General features: G+C 33.8%; 1 protein-coding gene across 33 annotated transcripts in view; it reads right to left on the minus strand.

The window, feature by feature from the left end:
- LOC106877401 (uncharacterized) overlaps positions 1–20,361 on the minus strand; it is a 219,860-nt gene that overhangs the window by 17,889 nt on the left and 181,610 nt on the right. For 10 of the 33 annotated variants that reach the window (XM_089353730.1, XM_089353715.1, XM_089353711.1 and 7 more), the window contains 8 exons: positions 18,881–19,032; positions 16,478–16,513; positions 13,688–13,723; positions 9,837–9,872; positions 8,789–8,862; positions 7,201–7,262; positions 4,324–4,475; positions 1,030–1,053 (listed from right to left, as the gene is read on the minus strand). In XM_089353730.1, the coding sequence (XP_089209856.1) occupies positions 1,030–1,053; positions 4,324–4,475; positions 7,201–7,262; positions 8,789–8,862; positions 9,837–9,872; positions 13,688–13,723; positions 16,478–16,513; positions 18,881–19,032 (572 nt within the window). The remainder of the gene's footprint in view (positions 1–1,029; positions 1,054–4,323; positions 4,476–7,200; positions 7,263–8,788; positions 8,863–9,836; positions 9,873–13,687; positions 13,724–16,477; positions 16,514–18,880; positions 19,033–20,361) is intronic. The other 23 variants (XM_089353720.1, XM_089353718.1, XM_089353708.1 and 20 more) reach the window with 10 other exon arrangements.

A 20,361-nucleotide genomic window follows, 5' to 3' on the forward strand; every position in this document is an offset into this window, starting at 1 on the left:
ATAAGATCTAGCACCGAAATTTACGAAATACCCACAGGATTCATCACCTCCAAGTTCCATTTCCATCTCTAGTATTCTACGCAGCCAAAATCATTTCAAATATGCTTTGTAACTGTAATACATTCGTACTTTTAGTTCCTAAAATAATCTTGTTCCATTATTGAACATCAATATTGTCATCTTGTTAAAGTCGGCTGAGCAATCTGCGTTGCTCTAAGTGCACTCGCGGATAGACACACATGGAAGGAGAGCATTTTGAAAATCATAAACGTTTTCAAAAAGGGCGAAGCAACGCAGTTTCTGTAAATAGGAGTAATGACTGTAAAGAATTGTCTTTGGTTTTTTAGTTATGCCTAAATTATTAAGTGAACAATATTGTTGGAGTATTTGCACTATTCGATTCTAGATTGCACAAGTATTATAATATCAGCTATAAGTCCCAGAAGATGGCATCATTAATTCGGAGAGCTATTATATTAATATCAACTGCGTAACTATGATAACGATAAATAGTGAGACGGTACTATTCGTGATAATGGTCACTTTTTAAATTTTACTAATCGATACTGTTATAGGTAAAATGAATGCTAAGTGACAGGGACACAAAAGACTCGAATGTGTTATCAGATTCATCGTCTTGGCTATTTCGTAGTCGTTAACTATATCATAAGAAGTCGTGCTTATTTCAGATTCTGCAGTTTGGCAGCAACGATAACACTCAATATAGATTGCCATGTCACAGAAAGATAAAACAAACACCTTTTTCTTTTAGTGATGTATAACTACGGTGATTTGACATTCCAACGTGAGATCATCAGCAGGATAAAACAAGTTGCATAAATTTGATGTGGATCATAAAATATATTTTATAATTAAAGAGTAAGGTAATAGTTATTTGAGTGTTCAAATTTGAAAACAAATTGCTTACATCTGTTGCGGCGCAAAATATGCGAACGAAGTCAATGAGTTTTTAACAAATTTTAAGAATAAAAGACAATGAATAGCGAGAAATTATAAACCACTATTTACCTTCTTCTGTTGGAGTTGTACTATCTGGAAAAAAAGTAAGATCATAAAATATACTATTATAATTAACGAGTAAGGTAATAGCTATTTGAGTGTTCAATTATGAAATGTACCCAACCACTCGGAAGAAATGAGAAAGTTTGAAAACGTATCAAAATATAGTCCAAAACTCTCCCAGACTTCATATCAAAGATCCCAGAAAAATGGTTTAACAAATGAATGTATAAAGGTTATCGTAAAAGAAAACAGAAATACTAAAGAAAACGAAGCAAAAGTTGTGAAGAAATATAAATAAGATATGTCACACTGTCAGAGACTACAATCTTTGCATCTCATGACTTTGTATCTCATTGCTTACCAAAATGTTTACTGGCCTGGGGTTTCACAAGAATATCAATAGCTAAATTCCACCAACACCACCACACACGCATATTGACACACATAAATATACATGGGTTTGTGAGAGCGTCTGTCTATATGTTATACATACATACATACATATATACATATATGCATATATACATTCATACGTACATACATAATTACCTGCCTATATTACTTTATTCTTCTACTAGTTTCAGTCATTTGACTGTGGACATGTTGGGGCAGTGGCTTAAAGGCTTATAGTCGAAGAAATTGACCCCAGGACCAATTCTTTGTAGTCCTTGTACTTATTCTATAGTTCTCTTTTGCCAAGCTAGGCAATGGAGAGCATGCACGAGAGGCTACCCAAAAGATACCGAAATTTTGCAATATTACTTTATTCACTTAGTTTTACATGTTTATACTTTTATCGCCTTCAAGATATTTTCTATTTGAAGCAATGCATCGGTTCAGACGCGTTTTCTACTGTTAAAACTGATGCCTCTTAACGCCTCCGTCGTTTTTTTCTTCAACTCTTCCACATCTACAAAGGGTTTTCCTTTAAGAACATTTTTCATTCAGAGGAGCAAAAACCCTTATACGATGCAGAGTAGCCATATAACACCTTTACAAGATACTGTTCCTGTCTCACAATGATATTTAGCTTCTCTTTATTACAATCTCTCTCAGTCGTGACATCAGAACAAAAATTCATACGTGGAAAGTCTAGCCAGAAGAGATGCTGGAGGTCTAGTCGATTACGTCGATTTCAGTTCGTAACTGTTACTCATTTCATCAACTGGGCAATGTCGACTTCGGTGGCATATGAACACAAAAAGGACGAAATGCTGCTAAGCATTTTGCTCTGCGTGTCTAAAGTTCAGCCAGCTCAGCGCCATTTCTATCACATATCGTTTGGTTGGTTACCAAAATGTTTAATAATCTGTGGTTGCACAAGAATAACAATAGATTCCATACACATAAAAACAGACCACACATATCACCACACACATATATACGTGTGTGTGTGAGTCTCTGTGTCTTGTACACACACAAACACGCGCGCGCGCGTACTCGCGCAAATATTTATATATATATGTAATGTTTATATATTGTTGAAATACCTGTTATATAGGTGGAAATCTGATGGCGCAATGTCCCGTGAATGTGGAAGTTGCAACACCAGTTGCCCCCACCCCACCCTGAAAGGCCCTAGTAACCTGTGCTGCAAATAGATGTGTAGTCTGGTATTGTCTTAATTAAAGACAATACTCTTACGGTTAACAATTATTGGACGCTTCTGATGGATCGATGTGTTTAATTTGCTAAGCTGGCTTCAGTATACATCCGGATTAATCGTCGTGTCGCTGTGAAGAAGCTCGTAAAAGACGATACCCTTCCAACCCCACCAAATTGGAAGTATAACCTTCTTCAGATGAAGTCCTATTTTGGACATTCATTGTTGCGGTTGGCCACACTTGCCCCATGATAGTTTACTATCATGTTGCAGATACTCAATTTTTTGTTTCCCGTCTCCATTTTCTTCCTACAGGATCGTTTTCCTTATATTCTGCAATGAATCGCAGTTGGAATTCCGTTAGGCAAGGTTAGCTTCATCCTATTAATCCTCTAATAAAAAGTGTAGATGTGTGTATGTATTTGTATGTGTGTGTGTGTGTGTATGCGTGAGTCTATGTGTGTCTATATAACGATGTATGAATATATGTATGTATGTATGTATGTATGTATGTATGTATGTATGATTTTTTACGTTCTTTAATTGCCCAGCGACGCCATCAATAGTTATTTATGTAAAAATACTCCGCCATAAATATTGTTCCTTATCAAGCATTTGCTTTATCATTATAATGTGGGTTTTGACTACTTTTAAAGAGTTGGCCCCAAGATAACAGACCAACAAACAATATACAACAGCTCATACTTGTAAATATGTATTAGCAATATTTATCTCAGATGGTAAATATCAAATGATTTTGTTTTATATTTCAATAACATTTCCTCATACATAAATTAGTAAATGGTAAGTTTCAGAGTATTATTCTTTTATTTTCGATAGCAAATGTTTTCATGAATTTAAAGGTTAAACAATTATTGGCTATGAAGAAATATTGAAGAGAAAAATCTTACATTTATTTTTCAAACGGTAGAATTGTTTATTACTGACTGAGCAGTTTTTTAAAGATATTTAGCTCAACTTCGAAATGAGATGTTTAAGTAAAAGGATGATGCGTATTCAATGAATTGAAAAACGTTTACAGGAGAAATATGCTTTTAACTGATTGAATGTGTTTGTAGTTTTGATAATTCTACTCTTTCTTCTTGCAGCATGCTCGTGTTTATCTTGTTTTTCCTTTCATTATAGAGTCTATTTGTTTATTTGCAAGTGATATTATCCCCTTCTTTTCTGGAAACGCGTAGCTATTTACTGTCTACTAAACTGCACACAATAATCTTTTTTTACTTCATAAAATATCTTACATAGATACCTCATAATCTACAGTGTATACATTAGCCAACATTTATAAAAAATGCAGTTGTCAATGAGTTACACGTAGGTTGTTTCTATAGTATTTAAACACCTATTTGTGCCCCCATTAATATTTTCCCTCACATACCCAACATACATATTCTTCAAGCGCTATGTATGATATTTTACAGTATTTGACATAAATTCAGTTTATATACCTGTCCATACATCTCCATATATAAGTGGCATCAATTATGTCGAAATTGTTGCAAATAAAACGGACAAAATGAAATAGCATTAAAGACGTTTCTTTTTAAATCATATGCGGAAGAATCTGAATAGTATGTATACTCTGGTGAAGCATGACTGTATTCAGGTGAAGCATGACTGTATTCTCACAGTATATCACAAATTTAAATTACTAAAATTTTGTGGAACATACTTACTATATGCTCTTTGTAGTGAGACTGCTGTTGTATTATAAGTATTATTTCCAACTTGCAGCCCTTGATTTTCGATAATTGCCAAAGTTTTATTCAGAGCATCTAGCGACCCATTTGTGGTTTTAACAGTGTGATCCACAATAATAGAACCGTTCCTGAAACATAAATTTTATTAAAGTTAGTTTCAGAGAAATTTGTTTCGAAAGGATATTTAAAACCCAAAGAATGTTAAGTTTATTAAACTGTTGCATTAGTGGTGGTGGATATTACAGAGATAAATATGTGCTTAGGAAAGGCAATACCGTAAATATATACGGTGATGGCGAATGATGAAATCAGAAGTAAGACTAAGAATAGAAGTTGGAAGTTTTACATAACACTTTCGATTTTGAAACTCCAGAGATTTCAACGAATGCAAGAAAAGTTTTTATATTGTCGTAGTCTCAATCAAACATTTCTAAGACAGAACTTCAAAACCGGGAAGGTCTTGCGAATTAATACTAATATCAATGGACAATTGCAGGATATGTTTAATGCATTACATAACATTTACAATGCATTAACAAGTAAATTGTTCAAAGAGGAACAAAATTAATTTACTGGTCAGTGTATATACAAACAAATGAATTTTCATTTAGAAATATACATTTGACTACTTATCAACGAACAGGTTAAAGGGCTTAATCATTCATTCTGTTCTCCATCATGTTTTCATGGCCCCCTCCCCCATGCAATTTGTCAAACATTTTCAGAAAATCATCCACATTTGAATGTGGATGATTTCTAGCTCAGGCACGATATGATATCAAGCCAACCCAATTAATTCACTGAGTGAGCTTGAAACTAGACGTAGCTGGGTAGCTGAGAGATAATTCCGGAACTAATTTAATAATACTTATCTCTCGGTGGACTAATTATATTTCTTCTTAATCTACCAACAAGCAAACAAAACTCAACCGAACGCGCATTATATATCTTCATATATACATGATATTTTATTTTTCATATCACATTATATATGTGTATGTATATACACATGTATGGGTATATGTATGTATATATGCATGTATATATATATATATATATATATATATATATATATATATATATATATATATATATATATATATATATATATATATATATATATATATATATTTCTATATTTATACATGTATGCACATACACATGTCAAACTAATAAACCTGTTTGTTCATACACTTGTCTTCGTCTATTGTTCTTCTGTAAATTTCAGAGGTATCCAGAAGACCCAAGATGGCAGGTAAGGATATGTAAATGCTACAGAAGGATACTAGTTAGGATCTCGTTTCGATAATTATACGAGTGAGGAGGCTAATGTGGGCCTTTTGAAACTCTATTCTCACCAGCGCCGCTGTGAGCGATATATCATTTGCATGATGTAGAGAATATACCACCAGCATTGACCAAACGATCTCAACTTTAGCTTCAAAATTCATCTTTGTCTAGGTCATATGTTCCCTACACAGTTCAGGATAATACATAAATAAACTGTTGGGTTCTGGAAACACTGGATCCATTGTAGTAACTTTCCATAGATTCCGATTCGGGATAGTTTTTCCAAGAGAATCTTATGTACAACCCTGCAAAGGCCTTCCTGAAATTAAGGTAGATGACATTGGTGTTGGAGCCTTCTCTCAAAGCTCTCAAAATATCATCAAGGTGATGCAGGAGCTGCGTTAGGCAGTTCCTTCCATTACAGAACCCATGTTAGTTGTAGTTCAGCAGTCTGTTGCTCTCAAGAATGTGGGTTATTCGTGATCGCAGCCCCCTCTCAAATAACTTGATGATATGAGAGGTGAGTGATAGCGGACGGTAGTTCACCGCAAGGCATTTGTTTCACGTTTTAGAAACCGGAACAACAGACTGGGACTGAAAGTTTTCAGGAATATAGCCAGCATCCAGTGAGTTCCTCCACAAATTATCAAGAGGAGCTGCAAGTTGGTGTCGACACGCTTTCAGGACACAAGTAGGGAACTTATCAGGGCCTACTGCTGAAGTGTATTTAATTTCATTTATTGCCGCTAAGACATCTGGGGTGCCAAATGTTATGTTCCATATAGTGTGTTGAGTATTAACTGATACAGTCCAGATCGGCCATATCAGGATTGTTGAAAGCAGAACTGTACTCTTTCTGCAGTATCTCACTCATGGTTTGGGTACTATCTTGGAGATTGCCACTTTCATTACTTAGAAGACCAACAGTGGGGACAGTGACCTTCGGGGTTTTTTTTCTTTTTTTTTTTGCAAAAGAGAAGAATACTTTAGGGTTGGGTTTGATTTTCTCAACGGCCCATTTCTCCTCAGCTGTTCTTGGGTTATTGATGATGGTCTCTTGTATTGTTGGAGGTTATATTTTTGTTATTCAATCAGGGCGATAGCCGTTGAATATATGTGTGGCTGTTGACAATATTTTAGTTTGTTAATTTCTTTAATACATATGGATTTAGCGTCAAAGCTCTTATCTAAATTATATATATATATATATGTGTGTGTGTGTGTGTGTGTGTGTGTGTTTGTGTGTGCTTGTATATGTGTGTGTGTGTGTGCGTGTGTGTGTGTGTGTGTATGTGTGTGTGTGTGTGAATCTGTATCAAGTCCTCACGTTGTTGTTTTTGTTGTTTTTTTTGTCGTTTTCCTTTTTTGAACTTATATATATATATATATATATATATATATATATATATATATATGTACGTATATTGAACTTATATATATATATATATATATATATATATATGTACGTATGTATGCGCGTGTGTGTGTATGTTTGTGTGTCTGTGCCCCCCCACCACCACCATGTGAATCGTGTGCCTATAATAGGTTTTAGCAAATACGTACCTGATAGAATGTATGATAACATCTTCCACATTGCTCAAGATCTGTCTATATTTTTCAAGCAACTGAAAATATAAGAAAATCATTTCAGTATTGCAAATTGTATCTTCATTGCAGCTATTCCTTTTTAAAAATTAAAAATAACGATTTAAAGAACAAACCATTATGGTCAGGTCAGATCAGTTTTTCAGTCTATATCAAATAGAGTATATTACGATTATATCCCATTTCAGTATAAAACACCATAAAGACAGTAAGAGAAATTGCTTTTAATTGTATCAGAATTTACAGATATATGCTATAATAAAGTAATTATCATATTAATCAGTTTACACCAAGTAACTTGTAGAGAAAGAACGCAATATTAAATTCTACACTGTCTAGATAAGTCTCGTAAATTCTAATCGCAATATATCTTGTTCTTACATCATATTTTATGGAAGATTTTAGCTGTTTTCGAGTACTTGGTATTATTCTAAATTTCTTTAATATGTGAGTGGGCATAATCAGATGAACATAGAATGAAGTGAACTTCATTCAGAAAAAAATCACCCAAATTGGGAACAAAATGAACAAATGTTATTTAGAGACTAGCGTAAAAGATTTTGCGGGTGCTTTTAGTATTCGCTTCACGAATGTCATTATCACTTGTTAATTATTTAGAGATTATACTGTGCGGATATTCCTTATCCATACAAGAATTACGGCAAATACTTCATAAAGTGTGATTCATGTGTATGCTACAGTGGAAATGGCTAAATTAAACTTTGGGGTGTTTGTATAGATGTGAAATTTTCTGGTATGACATACCTCTATCCTATGTCAAAGATAGAGCTATATCATATATGTATATATATATATATATATATATATATATATATATATATATATATATATATATATATAGTATCTCACAGAAGTATGTACACCCCTAAAAATTTCCGTAAAATTGCCATTACTATGTTAAAACCAGAGGAAAGTAAACGAAATTTATACTGTGTAAGATATATTATACATGCAAGCATTATACAAGTTTGGAACACAAAACAATGAACAATTTCAAAGGTATGCACGAAATATTAATTTTCAAACGTTACAGAAATATGTACAACCTAAAGGAAATTTGCTATATTCAATATTTTATTCACTTTCTTTTTACTAAATTCAGATATTGTTGATAATTTCAATTCTCATGAATAATTTCTCTTGACATTTTTGCGCCAGTCGTTGTTAATGTATCTGCAGAAATTTTGATTTATGTACCTTTATTGTGATTAAAATGGCACCAAAGGAAAAGAATTGTATGAAAATTTGAAGAAATTTTTTTTTTAATTTGCACAAGAATAGTTTAGGATCCAACAGCGTGTTTTACAGTTGTCAAAGTAATTCAAATGTACAAAGCTACTGGTCGGTGAGTAAGGGGCAGTAGTTTTGGAATAAAATTCTTTTTTCTGATGAAACTAAAATCAGCTTCTGTGGGTTAGATGGTATTAAACGTGTATGGTAACGACCAGGTGAAGAATAATGTATATAAAAGTTGATATAAGATCTCTCTCTGCATGTAACACTAAAAAGCAGAGAATAAACTCACCGTTTGACGTAGTGTCTCAATTAGATTAGCTGTGAAAGGCATATAGATTCTGATGACAACATCGTAGGAGAAAACTGAAAAACAAAGAGAATAATGAATAAAGTACGGTGTTAAGAATACTGCAGATGATACACCATATTGTGTAAAGCTTTCTTGTTGGTCATCTATTAAGTTACACATAAATATTTGATACACTTACCATTCGCAATACAATGGATTATAGTCGTTTCAGTTATGCAAATTGTATTTTTAATGTGATAAGTATATTAAGAGAAAAAACATGATATAGAATAGCTAAATTCTTTCCAGAAACTTGCACCAACCCTTATACAATGCAGAGTAGCCATATAACTCCTTTACAAGATATTGTTCCTGAGATAGAGTATAGGAAACTAGACATAGTGTTAATTGAGAAAGAAAGCAAACGATTCTGGATCATAGATATAGCATGCCCAGCTGACACCAAGGTATGCGATACGGAAGAAAGAAAAGTCGATAGATAAAACAGGTTAGCTTGGAAGGTTAAGCAGTTGTGGTCACTGAAAACGGAGGTAGTAGTACCAATAATTGTCGGAGCCCTGGAAACAGTGAATAAAAATCTTGAGAGGTACATGTAACAAATAGGGGCTGCAATAAGGATGGAGCACTTTCAGAGAACAAGACTGCTTGGAACCGCCCGAATACTCTGGTAGGTGCTGTAATAGCTAAACTGGATGCTATAGTAACAAGGACACAAAACATTCGCCTGGGCTAATATTTAATTATTAACCGTGCCATCAGTGACTTTGTTTAATTTCTCTTTCTGCAATCTGGTAGCGAAGATAACATCGAGGGTTATCTTCGCAATGTTCAGAAAAGTATGTTTCAGAAAGCTGAAATAGCCACATTTTACTTATTAATTTTTTTTTAATTTCTTTTTTTTTTAGGGATGTATTAATCTGGTGATCTCACATTAGAAAGTCAGATCATCATCATCAACGAAAAAGATACATGAATCTAATCCGCGCCAAAAGTTGCAACGAATAGTAAGAAATTTATAAAACTTTACCTTGTGCTGCCGTGGTTTTTTCTGTGGTTGTTGTCACTAGAAAAAAAGGTATACTTTTATAATTAAGGAGAAAGCTGATAGATATTTGGGTGTTAATTTTGAGAATGTAAACAAGTGTACAGAACGAATAAAGGAGTTTGCAACCGCACCAAAATATAGTCCAAAACACCCGCAGACTTCTACTGGTCATGAAACTTTGGAAACATATTAAAGATCAAATTATAACAACTATGTGGCAGAAAATAAAGTCTCGCAGATAGAGGCAAAAATATCTTCCTTCCACCGTCTACACTTTCAAAGAGTAAACCATGTTCTACGTGAGAAATTCTACCAGTATTTAAAGTTTCAAACTATTTAGTTAATAAAATTTTTTAAATCTGTGATTGAGATGGAATAGATCCGCAATTCTTTCTGATATGTAAGACAGATTATGAAACTTTAGAAAATAGTTTTAAATGGTTAATGATAAATTTGTCGAATAATACTGGTCAACAAATTAAAACTTTTATTTTCTTAGATCCGTTTTAGAATAATTTGGGGTTGCTGATTCCAAAACGGCCTCAGACTTGCTCTATCACATCACATTTTTGTGTCATTGGTATATATGTTTATATACCTAGAGCATACAAAATTTGCAGAAATTTTGGATGGATTGTCATGCTAAATTTGAATAATAAGCTCATGCTGAGTTTTGCTTAAAAAAACTTCCATTCTCTATTTATACGAGAATTGAACCACTGTAAACTAGTTATTGATACAACATTAAAAAGAAGGATGTCTTGTAAGGACCCCGATATCTTCTGTGGAAACTTCGCTCCACAGGCTCAAAGGCGCAACATTAATAATTTTGTCAAGAACGTGTATCTTGCTTAACTTAGAGTTGCACTTGGAGATCAGGACAAAACCTGGGCTCCCCCAAAAGTTTGCAAAACGTATGATGAAAGTTGGTGTGATGAAGCAATTCATCAAAGCTCTTGACCACGGTGGATACTGCACTGCATCAGGTGTATATGTACAAACTTTCCAAGTCTCATCGACAAGACGTTGGCAGGAATATTTGATGGACCTCACATAAGAACACTCCTCAGGGATCCACATTTTGCGACAACAATGAGTGCAGCCTTCTCTGATGTAGTGCGGAATTTCCTTGGGAACAGGAAAGCTGACAAATATCAAGGAATTGTGGAGAAGCTGCATCTGAGTTTGCAAGCACTTGGATGTAGAATGAGCTTTATATTGCATTGCTTACACAATCACTTGGATGAATTTCCAGAGAACCTGAGTGGTGTCAGCGAAGAACAAGATGAAAAAGTAATGTAAGAACGCTATCAAGGCCAATGAAACTTAAACGTGATAGCAGATTACTGCTGGAGCTTGATGAGAAACATTTCAAAAGCTGTGCATTAGAGATCGTCAAAAAACGAAGCAAAAATAGTGAAGAAATATAAATAAGATATGTCACACTGTCAGAGACTATAATCTTTGCATCTCATGACTTTGTATCTCATTGCTTACCAAAATGTTTACTGGCCTGGGGTTTCACAAGAATATCAATAGCTAAATTCCACCAACACCACCACACACGCATATTGACACACATAAATATACATGGGTTGTGAGAGCGTCTGTCTATATGTTATACATACATACATACATATATACATATATGCATATATACATTCATACGTACTTACATAATTACCTGCCTATATTACTTTATTCTTCTACTAGTTTCAGTCATTTGACTGTGGACATATTGGGGCAGTGGCTTAAAGGCTTATAGTCGAAGAAATCGACCCCAGGACCAATTATTTGTAGTCCTTGTACTTATTCTATCGTTCTCTTTTGCCAAACCAGGCAATGGAGAGCATGCACGAGAGGCTACCCAAAAGATACCGAAATTTTGCAATATTACTTTATTCACTTAGTTTTACATGTTTATACTTTTATCGCCTTCAAAATATTTTCTATTTGAAGCAATGCATCGGTTCAGACGCGTTTTCTACTGTTAAAACTGATGCCTCTTAACGCCTCCGTCGTTTTTTTCTTCAACTCTTCCACATCTACAAACGGTTTTCCTTTAAGAACATTTTTCATTCAGAGGAGCAAAAACCCTTATACGATGCAGAGTAGCCATATAACACCTTTACAAGATACTGTTCCTGTCTCACAATGATATTTAGCTTCTCTTTATTACAATCTCTCTCAGTCGTGACATCAGAACAAAAATTCATACGTGGAAAGTCTAGCCAGAAGAGATGCTGGAGGTCTAGTCGATTACATCGATTTCAGTTCGTACCTGTTACTCATTTCATCAACAGCAAAAGGCAATGTCGACTTCGGCGGCATATGAACACAAAATGGACGAAATGCTGCTAAGCATTTTGCTCTGCGTGTCTAAAATTCAGCCAGCTCAGCGCCTTCGTAATAATCATCTAATCAATTGTAAATTCTGGTACAAAACCAGCAATTGAGTGGAAGGGATAGAGTCAATTTCATGAAGTCAAATAGTACTTATTTATCAACCTCAAATGATCAAAGGCAAAGTAAATCTCGACTGAATTTGAACTCAGAACGTAAAGACGGACGAAATGCCACTAGGCGTTCTTCCCGGCGTGCTAACGATTCTGCCAACTCATCATCTTTATAATAATAATAATAATAATAATAATAATAATAATAATAATAATAATAATAATAATAATAATGAATCCATCAAAAGGAATGATCCATTATTATTATTTGAGAATGAATGAGACTGAAAATTGGTGGATAAAGAAAACAAGGCATGGATAATTTCAGGAATAACTAAATATCGAGGTCACTTTCTTTCTTTTGTTGTCCTTCCTGTCAATATATATATATATATATATATATGTATGTATACTCCGAAAGAAGGCTAAGCCATATTTATACATTTACTGCAGGCTTACAATTTAGCAGTTGAAATAACGTTCTTTACAGAGATTATTACATGAACTGAAGGAACGCTCCACCAGGGCAAAGTAAGTCATTTAAGTGCACAATAATTGTTGATGTAAAATCAACAACTTTGAAATGATTCTTCTTTCTTTTTATTATGAACCACTGAATTCATTCAGTTAACCCGTTCAAATTTTATAAAACGAGAGTATCATAACCGTCACTGTGACAGCCTATTAAAACAACAGCAAACGTTCCACTTTGCGAAAAAAAGTTTTTACTTTGAACTTCTGAATTTTCATTTTCTTATGTCATTTAATGACTCCCAGAGCCTTGAGGGATATCATCACTTTCCCAATGCCTAAATTTGCCTAAATTAGTAAGTGAACAATAGTATTGGAATAAATTCTTAATTCTAACTCGTAATATTTCGCAATGTCGGCAATACAATATGAGGCGGATGTCATCATTAGTTCGTAATTCTATTATATTAGTATCAGCTCCGTAACTATCATGAAGATGGTGAGACGATACAGCTGCTGATTATGTCAAGCTTTTAACCTTCACTGATAGGTGCTGTAATGGCTAAACTGGATGCTATAGTAACAAGGACACAAAACATTCGCCTGGGCTAATATTTAATTATTAACCGTGCCATCAGTGACTTTGTTTAATTTCTCTTTCTGCAATCTGACAGCGAAGATAACATCGAGGGTTATCTTCGCAATGTTCAGAAAGGTATGTTTCAGAAAGCTGAAATAGCCACATTTTACTTATTAATTTTTTTTTAATTTCTTTTTTTTTTAGGGATGTATTAATCTGGTGATCTCACATTAGAAAGTCAGATCATCATCATCAACGAAAAAGATACATGAATCTAATCCGCGCCAAAAGTTGCAACGAATAGTAAGAAATTTATAAAACTTTACCTTGTGCTGCCGTGGTTTTTTCTGTGGTTGTTGTCACTAGAAAAAAAGGTATACTTTTATAATTAAGGAGAAAGCTGATAGATATTTGGGTGTTAATTTTGAGAATGTAAACAAGTGTACAGAACGAATAAAGGAGTTTGCAACCGCACCAAAATATAGTCCAAAACACCCGCAGACTTCTACTGGTCATGAAATTTTGGAAACATATTAAAGATCAAATTATAACAACTATGTGGCAGAAAATAAAGTCTCGCAGATAGAGGCAAAAATATCATCGTAACTAAAAACAGAAATCTGAAAGAAGAACTCCAAAATTGGGAAAGCTATCGATCATTACAAAATATATTACACTCTAAGATACTTGACTAATATTTCTATCACATATCGTTTGGTTGGTTACCAAAATGTTTAATAACCTGTGGTTGCACAAGAATAACAATAGATTCCATACACATAAAAACAGATCACACATATCACCACACACATATATACGTGTGTGTGTGAGTCTCTGTATCTTGTACATACTGACACACATAAATATACATGGGTTTGTGAGAGCGTCTGTCTATATGTTATACATACATACATACATATATACATATATGCATATATACATTCATACGTACATACATAATTACCTGCCTATATTACTTTATTTTTCTACTAGTTTCAGTCATTTGACTGTGGACATGTTGGGGCAGTGGCTTAAAGGCTTATAGTCGAAGAAATCGACCCCAGGACCAATTATTTGTAGTCCTTGTACTTATTCTATCGTTCTCTTTTGCCAAGCCAAGCAATAGAGAGCATGCACGAGAGGCTACCCAAAAGATACCGAAATTTTGCAATATTACTTTATTCACTTAGTTTTACATGTTTATACTTTTATCGCCTTCAAAATATTTTCTATTTGAAGCAATGCATCGGTCCAGACGCGTTTTCTACTGTTAAAACTGATGCCTCTTAACGCCTCCGTCGTTTTTTTCTTCAACTCTTCCACATCTACAAACGGTTTTCCTTTAAGAACATTTTTCATTCAGAGGAGCAAAAACCCTTATACGATGCAGAGTAGCCATATAACACCTTTACAAGATACTGTTCCTGTCTCACAATGATATTTAGCTTCTCTTTATTACAATCTCTCTCAGTCGTGACATCAGAACAAAAATTCATACGTGGAAAGTCTAGCCAGAAGAGATGCTGGAGGTCTAGTCGATTACATCGATTTCAGTTCGTAACTGTTACTCATTTCATCAACAGCAAAAGGCAATGTCGACTTCGGCGGCATATGAACACAAAAAGGACGAAATGCTGCTAAGCATTTTGCTCTGCGTGTCTAAAATTCAGCCAGCTCAGCGCCTTCGTAATAATCATCTAATCAATTGTAAATTCTGGTACAAAACCAGCAATTGAGTGGAAGGGATAGAGTCAATTTCATGAAGTCAAATAGTACTTATTTATCAACCTCAAATGATCAAAGGCAAAGTAAATCTCGACTGAATTTGAACTCAGAACGTAAAGACGGACGAAATGCCACTAGGCGTTCTTCCCGGCGTGCTAACGATTCTGCCAACTCATCATCTTTATAATAATAATAATAATAATAATAATAATAATAATAATAATAATAATAATAATAATAATAATAATGAATCCATCAAAAGGAATGATCCATTATTATTATTTGAGAATGAATGAGACTGAAAATTGGTGGATAAAGAAAACAAGGCATGGATAATTTCAGGAATAACTAAATATCGAGGTCACTTTCTTTCTTTTGTTGTCCTTCCTGTCAATATATATATATATATATATATATGTATGTGTACTCCGAAAGAAGGCTAAGCCATATTTATACATTTACTGCAGGCTTACAATTTAGCAGTTGAAATAACGTTCTTTACAGAGATTATTACATGAACTGAAGGAACGCTCCACCAGGGCAAAGTAAGTCATTTAAGTGCACAATAATTGTTGATGTAAAATCAACAACTTTGAAATGATTCTTCTTTCTTTCTATTATGAACCACTGAATTCATTCAGTTATCCCGTTCAAATTTTATAAAACGAGAGTATCATAACCGTCACTGTGACAGCCTATCAAAACAACAGCAAACGTTCCACTTTGCGAAAAAAAGTTTTTACTTTGAACTTCTGAATTTTCATTTTCTTATGTCATTTAATGACTCCCAGAGCCTTGAGGGATATCATCACTTTCCCAATGCCTAAATTTGCCTAAATTAGTAAGTGAACAATAGTATTCGAATAAATTCTTAATTCTAACTCGTAATATTTCGCAATGTCGGCAATACAATATGAGGCGGATGTCATCATTAGTTCGTAATTCTATTATATTAGTATCAGCTCCGTAACTATCATGAAGATGGTGAGACGATACAGCTGCTGATTATGTCAAGCTTTTAACCTTCACTGATAGGTGCTGTAATGGCTAAACTGGATGCTATAGTAACAAGGACACAAAACATTCGCCTGGGCTAATATTTAATTATTAACCGTGCCATCAGTGACTTTGTTTAATTTCTCTTTCTGCAATCTGGTAGCGAAGATAACATCGAGGGTTATCTTCGCAATGTTCAGAAAGGTATGTTTCAGAAAGCTGAAATAGCCACATTTTACTTATTAATTTTTTTTTAATTTCTTTTTTTTTTAGGGATGTATTAATCTGGTGATCTCACATTAGAAAGTCAGATCATCATCATCAACGAAAAAGATACATGAATCTAATCTGCGCCAAAAATTGCAACGAATAATAAGAAATTTATAAAACTTTACCTTGTGCTGCCGTGGTTTTTTCTGTGGTTGTTGTCACTAGAAAAAAAGGTATACTTTTATAATTAAGGAGAAAGCTGATAGATATTTGGGTGTTAATTTTGAGAATGTAAACAAGTGTACAGAACGAATAAAGGAGTTTGCAACCGCACCAAAATATAGTCCAAAACACCCGCAGACTTCTACTGGTCATGAAACTTTGGAAACATATTAAAGATCAAATTATAACAACTATGTGGCAGAAAATAAAGTCTCGCAGATAGAGGCAAAAATATCATCGTAACTAAAAACAGAAATCTGAAAGAAGAACTCCAAAATTGGGAAAGCTATCGATCATTACAAAATATATTACACTCTAAGATACTTGACTAATATTTCTATCACATATCGTTTGGTTGGTTACCAAAATGTTTAATAACCTGTGGTTGCTCAAGAATAACAATAGATTCCATACACATAAAAGCAGACCACACATATCACCACACACATATATACGTGTGTGTGTGAGTCTCTGTGTCTTGTACATACACAAACACGCGCGCGCGTACTCGCGCAAATATTTATATATATATGTAATGTTTATATATTGTTGAAATACCTGTTATATAGGTGGAAATCTGAAGGCGCAAGGTCCTGTGAATGTGGAAGCTGCAACACCAGATGCCCCCACCCCACCCTGAAAGGCCCTAGTAGCCTGTGTTGCAAATAGATGTGTAGTCTGGTGTTGTCTTAATTAAAGACAATACTCTTACGGTTAACAATTATTGGACGCTTCTGATGGATCGATGCGTTTAATTTGCTAAGCTGGCTTCAGTATACATCCGGATTGTGAAGAAGCTCGTAAAAGACGATAACCTTCCAACCCCACCAAATTGGAAGCATAACCTTCTTCAGATGAAGTCCTATTTTGGACATTCATTGTTGTGGTTGGCCACACTTGCCCCATGATAGTTTACTATCATGTTGCAGATACTCAATTGTTTGTTCCCAGTTTCCATTTTCTTCCTACAGGATCGTTTTCCTTACATTCTGCAATGAATCGCAGTTGGAATTCCGTTAGGCAAGGTTAGCTTCATCCTATTAATCCTCTAATAAAAAGTGTAGATGTGTGTATGTATTTGTATGTGTGTGTGCGTGTGTGTATGCGTGTGTGTATGTGTGTCTATATAACGATGTATGAATATATGTATGTATGTATGTATGTATGTATGTATGTATGTATGTTTGTATGAGTTTTTACGTTCTTTAATTGCCCAGCGACGCCATCAATAGTTATTTATGTAAAAATACTCCGCCATAAATATTGTTCCTTATCAAGCATTTGCTATATCATTATAATGTGGATTTTGACTACTTTTAAAGAGTTGGCCCCAAGATAACAGACCAACAAACAATATACAACAGCTCATACTTGTAAATATGTATTAGCAATATTTATCTCAGATGGTAAATATCAAATGATTTTGTTTTATATTTCAATAACATTTCCTCATACATAAATTAGTAAATGGTAAGTTTCAGAGTATTATTCTTTTATTTTCGATAGCAAATGTTTTCATGAATTTAAAGGTTAAACAATTATTGGCTATGAAGAAATATTGAAGAGAAAAATCTTACATTTATTTTTCAAACGGTAGAATTGTTTATTACTGACTGAGCAGTTTTTTAAAGATATTTAGCTCAACTTCGAAATGAGATGTTTAAGTAAAAGGATGATGCGTATTCAATGAATTGAAAAACGTTTACAGGAGAAATATGCTTTTAACTGATTGAATGTGTCTGTAGTTTTGATAATTCTACTCTTTCTTCTTGCAGCATGCTCGTGTTTATCTTGTTTTTCCTTTCATTATGGAATCTATTTGTTTTATTTGCAAGTGATATTATCCCCTTCTTTTCTGGAAACGCGTAGCTATTTACTGTCTACTAAACTGCACACAATAATCTTTTTTTATTTCATAAAATATCTTACATAGATACCTCATAATCTACAGTGTATACATTAGCCAACATTTATAAAAAATGCAGTTGTCAATGAGTTACACTTAAGTTGTTTCTATAGTATTTAAACACCTATTTGTGCCTCCATTAATATTTTCCCTCACATACCCAACATACATATTCTTCAAGCGCTATGTATGATATTTTACAGTATTTGACATAAATTCAGTTTATATACCTGTCCATACATCTCCATATATAAGTGGCATCAATTATGTCGAAATTGTTGCAAATAAAACGGACCAAATGAAATAGCATTAAAGACGTTTTTTTTTTTAAATCATAAGTGGAAGAAACTGATTAGTATGTATACTCTGGTGAAGCATGACTGTATTCAGGTGAAGCATGACTGTATTCTCACAGTATATCACAAATTTAAATTACTAAAATGTTGTGGAACATACTTACTATATGCTCTTTGTAGTGAGACTGCTGTTGTATTATAAGTATTATTTCCAACTTGCAGCCCTTGATTATCAATAATTTCCAAAGTTTTATTCAGAGCATCTAGCGACCCATTTGAGGTTTTAACAGTGTGATCCACAATAATAGAACCGTTCCTGAAACATAAATTTTATTAAAGTTAGTTTCAGAGAAATTTGTTTCGAAAGGATATTTAAAACCCAAAGAATGTTAAGTTTATTAAACTGTTGCATTAGTGGTGGTGGATATTACAGAGATAAATATGTGCTTAGGAAAGGCAATACCGTAAATATATACGGTGATGGCGAATGATGAAATCAGAAGTAAGACTAAGAATAGAAGTTGGAAGTTTTACATAACACTTTCGATTTTGAAACTCCAGAGATTTCAACGAATGCAAGAAAAGTTTTTATATTGTCATAGTCTCAATCAAACATTTCTAAGAAAGAACTTCAAAACCGGGAAGGTCTTGCGAATTAATATTAATATCAATGGACAATTGCAGGATATGTTTAATGCATTACATAACATTTGCAATGCATTAACAAGTAAATTGTTCAAAGAGGAACAAAATTAATTTACTGGTCAGTGTATATACAAACAAATGAATGTTCTTTTAGAAATATACATTTGACTACTTATCAACGAACAGGTTAAAGGGCTTCATCATTCATTCTGTTCTCCATCATGTTTTCACGGCCCCCTCTCCCATGCAATTTGTCAAACATTTTCAGGAAATCATCCACATTTGAATGTGGATGATTTCTAGCTCAGGCACGATATGATATCAAGCCAACCCAATTAATTCACTGAGTGAGCTTGAAACTAGACGTAGCTGGGTAGCTGAGAGATAATTCCGGAACTAATTTAATGATACTTATCTCTCGGTGGACTAATTATATTTCTTCTTAATCTACCACAAGCAAACAAAACTCAACCGAACACGCATTATATATCTTTATATATACATGATATTTTATTTTTCATATCACATTATATATGTGAGTGTGTGTATATACACATGTATGGGTATATGTATATATATATATGCATATATATATACATATATATATACATATAATTTTATATTTATACATGTATGCACACACACATGTCAAACTAATAAACCTGTTTGTTCATACACTTGTCTTCGTCTATTGTTTTTCTGTAAATTTCAGAGGTATCCAGAAGACCCAAGATGGCAGGTAAGGATATGTAAATGCTACAGAAGGATACTAGTTAGGATCTCGTTTCGATAATTATACGAGTGAGGAGGCTAATGTGGGCCTTTTGAAACTCTATTCTCACCAGCGCCGCTGTGAGCGATATATCATTTGCATGATGTAGAGAATATACCACCAGCATTGACCAAACGATCTCAACTTTAGCTTCAAAATTCATCTTAGTCTAGGTCATATGTTCCCTACACAGTTCAGGATAACATAAATAAACTGTTGGGTTCTGGA

Source organism: Octopus bimaculoides, chromosome 6, assembly GCF_046866305.1.
Source record: "Octopus bimaculoides isolate indiv1 chromosome 6, ASM4686630v1, whole genome shotgun sequence".
In the NCBI taxonomy this organism is placed as follows: domain Eukaryota; kingdom Metazoa; phylum Mollusca; class Cephalopoda; order Octopoda; family Octopodidae; genus Octopus; species Octopus bimaculoides.